Source organism: Panthera leo, chromosome A3 (assembly GCF_018350215.1).
Source record: "Panthera leo isolate Ple1 chromosome A3, P.leo_Ple1_pat1.1, whole genome shotgun sequence".
NCBI classification, from domain to species: domain Eukaryota; kingdom Metazoa; phylum Chordata; class Mammalia; order Carnivora; family Felidae; genus Panthera; species Panthera leo.
The window spans coordinates 44,816,605-44,828,694 of NC_056681.1; the positions used below are offsets into that span (position 1 = coordinate 44,816,605).

General features: G+C 40.4%; 1 protein-coding gene across 9 annotated transcripts in view; it reads left to right on the forward strand.

The window, feature by feature from the left end:
* CFAP61 (cilia and flagella associated protein 61) overlaps positions 1 to 12,090 on the forward strand; it is a 280,149-nt gene that overhangs the window by 3,675 nt on the left and 264,384 nt on the right. For 8 of the 9 annotated variants that reach the window (XR_006200589.1, XR_006200588.1, XM_042931740.1 and 5 more), the window contains exon 2: positions 4,249 to 4,399. Coding sequence is in view for 7 of the 9 variants with exons in the window: in XM_042931740.1 (XP_042787674.1) it covers positions 4,257 to 4,399 (143 nt within the window). In the remaining 2 variants the exon portion in view is untranslated. Of the gene's footprint in view, positions 1 to 2,661; positions 2,770 to 4,248; positions 4,400 to 12,090 lie in introns of all 9 variants that reach the window. The other variant, XM_042931739.1, reaches the window with a different exon arrangement.

The following is a 12,090-nucleotide window of genomic DNA, read 5'->3' on the forward strand; positions in this document are numbered from 1 at the left end:
CTTCCACAGTCTATTATCTGAAGTTCTTGGGGACTTGCACACTACACAGGTAGTGTGGATTGGGGTGCACACCTACTTTGATCTAGGATTTGGATTCCTCACAGCATTTTTGTTTTCTTCTGTTTTCTATCCAGAGCTATCAGTAGAGAAAGCTTCTTTGTCACTTCTGTAGGCTAGTAAAGTTCGTTTTTTTAGTCTTCTCATTTACCGAGAGGTCCGCCCCTCCAAAGTCCAGGTTGTATACATGGTTTGACTTTCAGTTCTCAGTTTTGAACGAGGCACCTGCTTTCCCCATGGGGGAAATTGAGACTCTTGCCCCCAGGGCCTGTATCACATTTGATCGCTCCCTGAGTCACTGCACACAAAGTCAGTGCCATCTGGGTGGAGGATTTCCCTTTACTCTCTCTTCCTTCTTTCCGTGTTTCCTTTTCCCCCAAAGCTCAGCTCTGTAATTATACTTTCTTATTTTATTCAAATTTTTTGTATATTTGTAGCATCAACTAATGACATCATGTTTCACAAACAGGATGTCTCTTTCCGGTTTTTCTTTTAAGTTCAAACCAAAACCAGGAATGACAACATTTATGGCTAGCTTTACAAGAGTCTAGACATTATTAAGGTCTGTTTCCACCCAAAGTAGGTAAAAGATATTTGCAAATATGAAAATCTGTTGTCTCTACTAATGTCATGTCTTTGTAGGAGGCACCTAATTTCACATTCACAGGGGCTGTGGAAAATATTACTGAGTGTTTAATTGCTCACATGGTAGTCAGTCAGGTTCTGATTGCCTCCTTTGAAATAATACCATCATTTTATTCCTTGGTAATGCTTCTCCCAGATTTGGAGTGAGAAGGCCTTCTGTTGAGACACCCTCCATGGATTATCTTCCTACTGGTCTATGGTGCCCATCCAATGTGTACTGTGTGTGTCTGATCCCTTAACGTAGAAGGTACTATCTGAAATTATACACATGCCAAACCCCAAAGAGAGGAGACTTCAGCTGGGAAAAAAGGATTTCACACCAGGATATCAGATGAAAAAGTTCTGGAGATGGATAATGGTGATGATTGCACAAAAATGTGAACTTACATCATGCCCCTGAACGGTACACTTAAAATGGCAAAAATGACAAATTTTTGGTTATGTGTATTTTGCCACAATAAAAACAATCATGATTTCAGTCATATTTTTATATATGTATGTATATATATGTATGTGTGTGTGTGTATGTGTATATATACATATAATGTTTTTCATAGTGAGAAGGTATTATACATTGAGAAGGTATAATGAAGAATGCATTGCTGTATTTCAAAATAATTTTTTAAAATTAAATGTTAAGAAAGATTGACATTAGAGTTAGAACATGAAGTCAGGAGCACCTGGGTGGCTCAGTCAGTTAAGCATCCAACTTCGGCTCAGGTCATGATCTTGCAGTTTCTGAGTTTGAGCCACGCATTGGGCTCTGTGCTGAGCTTGGAGCCTGGAGTCTGCTTTGGATTCTGTTTCTCCCTCTCTCTCTGCCCCTCCCTGCTCACACTCTTCTCTGTCTCTCTCAAACATTAAAAAAAAAAAAAAAAAAAAAAAAAGAACATGAAATCAGCTCATAATGGCAGCTGGGCTATGTAAAGCCCTCTTAGAAAGGAAATGTTGTCAGGTCATTAAAATTTAGCTGCCACTTTATTAAAGGTGTGTTCATTTATCTAAGAAAGAATGTGTCTTTGCAAAGGGGATCAATTGGTCCTGTGGGTGTCAACAATGTAGAGATGCCCAGGCAAACTGGGAAGATGCCACCTAAGCATTACCCATCTCTAGTTTCCTTGGCTTTAAATCTCTGCAGTAGATGAAGTTCCCCCAGACCTTAGGAGCTTTGAGTGACTTCTTGATGTCCACTATTTTGAATCCTGAGAATGTCCATGCTCAATAGTAATAATGATGATATGGCTAATATTTACCAAGCACTTAACTACATGTCAAACACTACTTTCAGTGTTTTGTATATAATAACTCATTTATAAAACCCTTTACAGTATGTATAGTATCTCTGATTTACAGATAAGAAAACTGAGGCACAGAGAGTTTTAGTAACTTGCTCAACGTTACACAGCTAATAGGCGATAGAAACTGGGTCTCATCCCTGGTACTCTGATTCCACAGACTGTGTTCTTGGCCTTAGCCCCATGTAAACCACCTTCCAATAACTGGGCTTTCCATGTGGTGGTCTGTGAGGACAGAGTGCATGGATGGCCTTGCCATGGCACAGGTGGAGGCTAAACCAGCTTAAAAGAAATGTTTATTTATTTCTATCTTCAGAGTATGAAGAAAATTTTGAGCCAATCTTTCTGATTTTGGACATGTTATATAAATATCAAGGTTTTCTTCCCTTGCAAATGTGAAGATCTGCCATTCTGAGCTCACATTTTCACAAGGCTGGAGCTGAGAGTACATGTGCCCCCAGTTCATCTCAGCCACCCTGATACCAAGGCTACAAGAAAGTAGCCAGATAGCACACCTTGTTCTCTCAAAGGAGAGGAAATCAGACTTGTATTTAGCTTACATGACTTGTTTGTTAACTGTCTGGGCTGCAGAAACATCTAGACTGCTTGGCTGTTGACTTTCCCATTGTAAATGAATAAATTGGCATTTTTGGACTCTTTTCAGTTTCAGTGAGCTTGGACAATGTAGGGCATCTGGGTTTGCTTTGCGGGTGCTAATGGAGGCCCCTGAGAGTTGAGGGTGGTATGAATTCACCAAGGAGAAAGCCACTGGGTAAGGATTCTTGGCTGCTACCTGCTATCTTTCTAAGTTCCCTTGCATGACCCCACACCTTGCACCCTTACCCATCTGAGTGTTGATGGTTAAGAGCAGTCAAACTTCAGTTAATGTGAGCACCAGTGGACCGTGAGGGCAGGGGGACCCTCACCCATAGAGACAGCCTGCAAGCTAGTTAAACAGGGGGAATGACAGGGAGTTGGACTAGAAGCACATGCCAAAGGTTCTGTTTCTGACCAAACATGCGTGTCCTGAGGCAAGTCACTTCACTTCATGGGCCTCAGTTCCCTCATCTGACGAAGGAGGAGCTGTCTCAGACCCCTGCAGTGCTCAAGTTCTTTGGTACCTTGGCACATTGAAAACTGCAAGGACATCTCTAAACAACAGCAATAACAAAAAGCCACATGATGTAACATTGTGTTTTGAAAGAAAACCATACACACTATGTAATCCCACTTAATGTGATGTACAACAATTGGCCAAGATCATCTATGTGATCGAAGTCCGAATTATGGTTACCTTTAGAGGGGCAAGTGAAATGGGGGCTTCCGTGAGGTATTGGGAGTGCTCTATATTGTTCCTAGGGTCCTAGGGTGAAAATTAATGTGCCTGTTTTGAGCATACTGGCCAGTATCTAATAAAATTATTTTCCCTAGGAGAAAAGAAAGGAGGAGAAAGGAAGGAATGGAGGGACAGACAGAAGGAGGAAGGAAATAGACACACACACACACACACACACACACACATATTGAGACATTAAGAGAATCAGTTTGTGGCCTGCTGTTCCTGTCAGCAGCATTCCCCAAAGTGTCCCTCTGGAACATTAAACTCTCCAATGTTGCTGTCATTAGAAATTTTTCTCAGAAAGGGTGTGGGAAAGTCTGGGAAAGGAGATACTTTATTATGGAACTTCTCAAAGACTTTTATGGGCATAGTGGTCTCTCAGGAAGGCCATCATAAACAGCATTTCCTACACTTAATTGACCAAAGAACTTTTTTTGTCTCAAAATATCTCTCAGGACTGTTGCTTTTCAGGGCTACAGTTTGGGGAACTCTATTTGGAACATGGGCAGAAGCTGTCAGTATTTCCCCTGTAACTCTTGACCACATGCCATGGTGGCCAATTAAATAAAGAGGATTCTGAATCAGTAATAACTCCTTTCAATGTTTTTCAATCCTATTGTTAGAATATTTTAAAGCAGCTTTGTTGGAAACAAAGAGTACAGTTGCAGACATTTCTAGATGGGCCAATTCTCAGAAACATCATTCTCCTGGAGAGACACACATTGGCTGGTTTGCAATGGCAGTCGTTCGTCATATCCAACCCCCAGGGGAAACTGTCCCATCAGTACTGAAATACCATGTTCATTCTGACCATACGGAAATTGAATTCACATCTAGTTTTGTAAGTACTGTAACTGGATGGGCTTGTCATCTCAGATTAACAGTGGACTGTTTTCTGTTTTTTTGGGACAGGATAAAAAATGTCAGTACTCACTTCACCGAGAGGAAAGGTAGAAGTGGTTCATTGCCGAAGAACAGAATCACAGGATATTTATTGTATCAAAAACCTCATTAGAAAATTTACCCAGAAGCTGTTTGGGAGGCTAAATATCATCTATCTTCTGTAAGTATGTAGCTAAGTAACCTAGGAATATTTATCAATTTTATCACACACTAGAAGGGACCCAACTCCTTTGTCTTTATGGGGCTTATGATCAGGAAGTGAGCAGCAAGAAAATCTATTCCTGTGGAGCAGAAGATCTCCAGGAACAACCAACCTCTAAGTTCCATAACAGCCTGCAAAATGAAAGGGTTTCTCGTGGGCTTTGGATTCAGGCAAACTTGGGTTCAAATCTCAACTGCCTGTCCCACTAGTAGAATCTTGGGGTAAGTTAATAATATCAGCTGCCAGTTTTGAGAATTTATTTTCTGTCAGGTTCTGTGTTTTGCCAATATTGTCTTACTTGCAACGCTGAGGTAGACACTATCCTGCCCATTTTACAGATCAGAAAATGGAGGCCGGCCGAAGGTCAAGCAGTTAGTAACAAAGCCCATATTTGCTCTTAACCATTGTTATTAAGTGTTCCTTTAAACTTCAAAATACACATAGATTTTTTTTCTGTTTTTTTTGGGGGGGTGGGTGGGGAGGAAACACCAGAATATAAATATCCTATAATCTATTCCTTATTATTTTTATTGAAAAAGATGAAAAAAAGCTCAAGTATTTTGAATTTTATAAAGCTTCATATTAAATACAACTGAAATGTTTAAACAAAGGCCAGCCTAAGACATTAAAATTTGTAGTTTCTGGTGATCACACTGATGAATGTAATGTAAATTGACACAGTTTTGTGGTAGAGCATTAGGGCAACATGTATAAAATGCTTTAAAAAATATCTATATATCAATGAAATTATTCCATTTTTTGGCACTTTGGTGGATTGAAAACCTTAACAATGTCCTCTGGAGGGAAACAACATGTCGATACACCCCACACATGCCAACCCAAAAGTTAAGGACTGTGCAGAGAACATTATCAAAATGAAATCAGAAACTGTAGGAAAATAGCAGGAATCAATGCCACCCTCTCCTTGAGGATTTTTGCTACATTCTAGAAATCTCCTGCTTCTGTTTTGACAGCTTTGCAAAGAATGTAAGATAAATACTCCCTCTACCTAAGGAGGGAAGTATTAGATCCTTTTGTATAAAATTGGGTTGTTCATTGTAAGGATGAATGAGACATCAACTCACTCCTGAAGTGCGAAAGTTAGGAAACTAGCCTTTTCAACTTCAGCATGGAATGAAGGGGGACAAATCCTTCAAGAATTTGTAAGCATGTGTTGATTTGAGTTCCATGCTAATTATCTGTGTGGCTTGAAAAGCTTCAAAACTTCCTAAATAATGAGTCCATTTTCAGACAAAGACTATGTTCATTTACCGATAGACTGAATAAAGGGAATAAAGTGGTGAATTAGATTAAAAGTGGTCACAGATTAGTAGTGTGTCCAGGAAACTGGTTGAAATAATGAAAATCACGTCTGAAGGATGGAGCTTCAACTCAGACTTTAAATAATGCTCATAGATGGAGTTGTAAGTGATACACGCTCGCAGTCAAAAATCACAAATATACGAGGTAACAGGCACCGTTAGTGAGAATCAACAATATACAGCAGAATCAGACTCTCAAAGACTTCAGATGTGAGTTCAGTCAATGAATATAAAATAACTATGTTTACTACATCTAAAGTGAAAAGATACATTTAAAAAGACCAAAAAAGTGAATAATGAGATTTGAAAAAAAAGTCAAACCATCTAGAATAGTATAGTTAAAATTAAAAGCTCATTGGATGACTTAAACATTGTAAAAGACACAGGTGAAGACAGAAGTAGCAAATGGGGCGGGGAAGGGGGGCAAATACCAATAAAACATCCAGATTCAGTGCAAAGAGACAGACAAAAAAGTAAGAATGGAACAGTTAACAGTTGGATCTATTCAGATGTCTAGAAGGACATGATGGGCAGTGGAAAAGGCCAATATTTGAAGAGATAATGGCTGACAGCTGTAACTTTCCAAAATTGTTGAAAAGCACCAATTCTTAGATCCAGAAAACTGGATCCCGAACAAGATAAATACACAGAGAATTCCTCAGCTCATCATAATGAAACAGCAACACATCAAATCTGAAGAGAAGATCTGAAAAGTTATCAGGGAGAGAAGATAAATTGCCTGTAAACAATTGAAGATTAGGCTAATGGTGATTTCTTACTAGCAAGCACGGTAGCCAGAAGATAGTAGAATGTCTTCAGTATTGGAAGAAAATAGCATCAAAGTAAATTGTGTACCTAGTGAAACAATTTTGCAATACGTAGGAGAAAATGAATGCATTTTCAGACAAGCAAAATACTGAGTTAGTTTACCAGTGAAATCTGTATAAAGGAAATTCCTCAGAATATACTCTAGGCAAAAGGAATAATTTCTTAGCTGGAAGGCCAAGATATAAGAAGGAAAGTAAACAAATATATGTGTAAATATGTTGGTAAATCTAAGAAGAAACTCTAACTTGTATAAAGCAATAACAATAATGACTAATCTAATATAGATATTAAATATAAATAGTTATATGATATAAATAAGTTAGGTAAAATACACAACAAAAATAGATGAATTGGTTGGTGCGTGATTAGAATGAAAGTACTCTTAAGGTATTATTCAGAAGGAGGGTAGTATTCAGAGGTTCTCCCCCTCCCTCCCAGGAAGCACACATCCAAGCATGTTATGGGGTAAATTATCAAACTTTATTGAAAGACATCAAAGAAGACCTAAGTAAATGAAGAGGTATACCATGTTTTTGGATAGGAATATTCAATACTGTAAAGAAGTCAATTCTTCTCCAGTCAAAATCCTACTAGGATTGTTTGTTAAAGTTGACAAAGTGTGTGAATTTATATGAGAGAGCAAAGGGCCGGAGCCATTTGAAAGAAGAAAAATAAGGTGAGGAGATTAGCCCAACTAAAGACTCATGGTAGGCATAGTAATCGGGACAGTGTGGTAATGGCCAAGGACTCAGAGCTCCCAGAGGCAGACCCATGCATACATGAAAACTGGATGACCAAACCAGTGGGGAAAGAATGTGCCATTCAATTAATGGTGCTGGGACAATTTGTTACCCATATGGAAAAGAGAATAAATGTAAATACGAATCTCATGTCATACAAAAAAAGGAAAAAAGCAATTCTGGGTGAATTTATGACTTAAATGTGGAAAGCAGCTAACATTGTTGAGAGAATCTTCTAGATTCCAAATTCATGTATCCAGCTTCTTGGTGGATGTCACCCCTTGGATACCTAGTAGGTACTTCACCGTTAGTTTGATCATCACCTGCCTCCAAACTACCCCATGTTTTCCCCATCTCGGTAACTCTAGCAACTCCAGCCTTTCACTTTCTTGGACCAAAACCTTGGTGTCACCTTCATACTTGCTCCTACATCCCACACCAGTAAAGCTGTCTGCTCCACCTACAGAATATATCCAGAAGCTGGGCTCTTCTTTCTACCTCGCTTCTCTTGCCAAGGTCCGATCCAAGCCTGGTGCACTTGAGTGTTACTATTGCCCCTTTCTGGTTTCTGCTTCCGCCTTGGCATCAGCCCTCACCCATTCCCCCTCCTGCCCCAGCAAATTATTCTCAACATAATAGCCAGAGCGGCACCATTCACATCAACTGGTTCCTGTCGTGCTTCTGCTCAAAACCCTCCACTGGTCTGCCACGTCCCTGCCAGGATGTGGTGTGGAACCCACCCTTTTCCTTTCTGACCTCACCTCCCTTGAGCTCCACTGAATTCCTTTATTTTTCCTGGAGCACCCCAGGTACATCTGTGCCTCACCCTACAGTTATGGAGTAGTCCCCGTTGCACTTGACATACTTGCACGGTTCATCCTCTTTCCCCTATTTTTCTTCACAGCACTTGTCCCCACCTGACATTCTGTGCATCTTAGTTTAGTGGGTTTTTTTTTTTTTAATTGGCCTGCCTCCATCCATTAGAACATCAGCTCCATGAGGGCAGGGATCTTGGCCTGTTCTCTGCTGTATACATGGAGTCAGAAAAAGCTTGGCACTTGGTATGTATTCAGTGAGTGTTTTTTGCATTAATGAATAAATCCACTACTAGGCATGTGATTGTGCAAAACCTCCCTAAGCCTGGAGGTTTTGCACAATCAGTTAATAACCTCATCTGTGAAATGGACAGTTGTACTTCATTTATAGGGTGAGTGGGAGAGTGAAAAAAAGTTATTAAATACAGTGCAGTGCCTAGCTCCTAGGAGGTGCTCATAGCTGCTGTATCCCCTTCCCTCTGGCTCTGCCTGTAAGAGAGCAGGGACCAGGGTCAGATAGAGGCAAGCTTTTCTATTATTCTCCTGCCCTTCCTTTCTCAGCAACTCGGCAACCATAGAACAGGATGAGGCATTGCTTTATGAGTACAATGCAATTCTCTTCCATATACACATTAAAAGAAAGCAACAAGCATTAGAACATGGTACAAAAGGAGGTGTAATTGCCTCTGAGATGGAAAAACAAGTGCTAGGGGCCACTGTATGCCTTAATGAGTCTTGAATCTTTACCACATGAATAAACTTCTGCATGTGAATAAATTATAATCCCCCAGCTTGGTAGCAGGTGTGCACGTCTGACTTGCCCCTCCTGGGGTGAAGTGTGTTACAGTTGGCCTGAGCAGGAGCGGATGTAATTTGGCTGTCCACGTGACCACCAGTGACCCATGTGATCAATTGCCAAGGGCCCATCCTTTTATGGGGTATTCAGAACATGGCATATGGGATGTGGGTGGGATTACAATTGAGGCCTTTCTACAGATTTTTTTTTTTCAAGAACCTTCCACAAGTCTGTTTTCTCAAATCCTACACACAAACACATACTAATTACCTGAAAGTTTTTGATAGCCAGTTGTTTTCAAAGAGCTTTGTACCCCTGCTTAGAGTATAAGGTCTTGGAGTAGCTGTCAGAGTACCTCAAATTTACATGTCTAATGTGTTTGTATCTTTTCTGAATTGGCAGATAAGAAAAGCATAACTTACACCATGTGGGATGGAGTAGTGAAAGATTTTTTTTTTTTTAAGGTTAAAATCGTATCCTAATAACTAAAAAGGTTGTGACTTACCTCAGAAGCCAGCATATCTTTAGAAGTAAAAGTAAATTTACATTAAGGGTGCCTGGGTGGCTCAGTCGGTTAAGCATCTGTCTCGATCTCAGCTCAGGTCTTGATCTCAGGGATGTGAGTTCAAGCCCCGCATTGTGCTCCACACTGGGTGTGAAGCCTACTTAAAAAAAAAAAAAAAAAGAGGGGCGCCTGGGTGGCTCAGTCGGTTGGGCGGCTGACTTCGGCTCAGGTCATGATCTCACAGTCCGTGGGTTCAAGCCCCGCGTTGGGCTCTGTGCTGACTGCTCAGAGCCTGGAGCCTGTTTCGGATTCTGTGTCTCCCTCTCTCTCTGACCCTCCCCTGTTCATGCTCTCTCTCTGTCTCAAAAATAAATAAACGTTAAAAAAATTAAAAAAAAAAAAGGTAAATTTACATTTTCATCGGTGTCCTGGAGCTCGCCAAATAGCTGCTATCCAGACCATGCAGTCTTTCATTTTTCATGTTAGGTAAGGCCCATCACCTTTTGCCAGGCCAACCTCAAGGCTTAGAGCAGGTGGTTTCTTTTCTAGTTTATTGAATTTTGTTATATTAGCTGCCAGCTCAGTCACAGATACAGGAATGAATACAACTGACCTCACCTAAAAACCCTGCTAAGTGTTAGGGGAGAAAATGAGAAGATTCGGCATAGCAGATGAGTGGGGAAAAGGGCCAAAAGAATTGTCCACATCAAGTGCACATGTCACAGGACAGGGGGGCGTGGGGGCGGGCGGGTGGCAGAAACCACGATAGGCTTGGGGAACACATGTGATGTTTAATAAAGTGGAAAATGGGGATACAGTTTCACCAAGATTTCCATCAAGTGTAGTTAAATAAAATGAATTTTGGCTGAACTTGGACAATTCTCTAAACAAGTGAACAAATGAGACATTAATGAAAAAAAAACTCTGATTTCACTTGCTGGATAATATCCTTGAGCTTTAATGTATTTTGTGTGAAATATATACGTGTGTGGGTGTATTTTTTTAATTTGGCATATTTCAAAGAATAATTCTAAATCCAACTTTTAAAAACAAGCCTCCCTCTACCTTTTTCCTCATCTCTGTTTGCTCTCACAATAATTTTGTCTGTCCCATAGAGGACTAATGTTAAGAGGTAATAAGAACTGGAAATTATGTATACAAAAGGATAATGCTACAAAAGTTACTTTCTTGCACTTGGCCATTTGGAAATTGAAGTGCATTTTCCCATTGAAACGAAGTTATTCATGGCTGGCTTCCCAGGCAGACCCACAAAAGTCTATTTAATCTACAATGTCTGTGTGGTATAGTACTATGCTAATTGTACTATGGAGCCCAACCACCACCCTAGGTTCCCATGGATAAATGTGTTTCAAGTTCAAATTGGGATTCCAAGAACACATTTCCCTTGTTGCCTGAGGGGATGGCAGCTGCCTTGTCCCAGCTCTTGCCCACTTCCTCCTTCATCATCATTGTCAGGTCCCATTCCCTGGGCATTTTCTTATCTGGATTAGAGTGAGGACTATCACTGTGGAGTAGTAGGTCATGGCTCTGGGAGCCTCCGGCAGAGGAACCCTGAGGACCAGGAGCTGGAGGGAGCCACTGCAGGAGTGGGAAGAAGGGTAGGGCTTCAGCGAATCAGAATGGAGAGGTTGGGAGGCTGCATCCTTTTGCTAATGAACCCCCTGTATGGATAGTATATTCTTGGGACCTGAGGGCAGTCTACTGTCTTCTCTGCATGATAGCCAGGGCTACGGTGGGGTCTTTGGGGCAGGTGCACCCTGAGAGAGTCCCCCATGGCTGAAGAGTGGGCTTCCTATGAGAGAGGACAGTGGCTGTAAGTGCTGAGATTGACATCTCCAGCACAGTGTTTCCCAAAGATGCCTATGCCTCTGATAGTGCCGAAGGCAATTTGTCTCGATACACGCAAGAACAATTTTTGTTCTAAATGTTGTATATTTTTATAGTTTTATTTATGGCAAGGGATACTGGTTTTCCATTTGTGATTTTGTTGTACATTTCCTATTGAAATAGTCTTATTTAAGCCAAAGTGAACTGATTTGAAGAAAATAAGTATAGGAAGTGCACAAATGTGAGAGACTGCAGTTTGGTGATTGGATCTAGTAAAATGATATGCTGTCAAGTGGGGGAGAAAAGCAGACTACAAACAGTATGGGTTGTGTGCCTCCATTTTTAAAAACACACAAAATACATTTCATTTGATAATTACTCTCAAAAAAGAGAGAAGTCTGCTGAGATAGAAACCAAAATACTGACACTGTTTGGTCATCTACAGGAGGTGGTATTAAGGATGATTTTTCCAATTGTTTTTCTCTTCTTGTGAGTACTTACTGGTTTTGATTGTAGTCACAATTCATTGCTTTTATGATGAAAATATAACTGGAAACCATATAGCACTTTCTACTCTGTCCATTATCTTTTCTCCTCTTCCTTCAATTACATGCTGTCTTCTTAGTTTTGAAGGAACATTTTACATCTTTTTCCTCCAACTTAAGATACCAGTAGATTTCACTCAGTTGAAAAAGTGAAAACTGCATCTCAATTTGTATACAATTGGTTCTCTGTGTAGTAAATCATATGCTGTCTCTAAGTCAGCACTCTTTCTGTCATGCCGGGCCACATGAC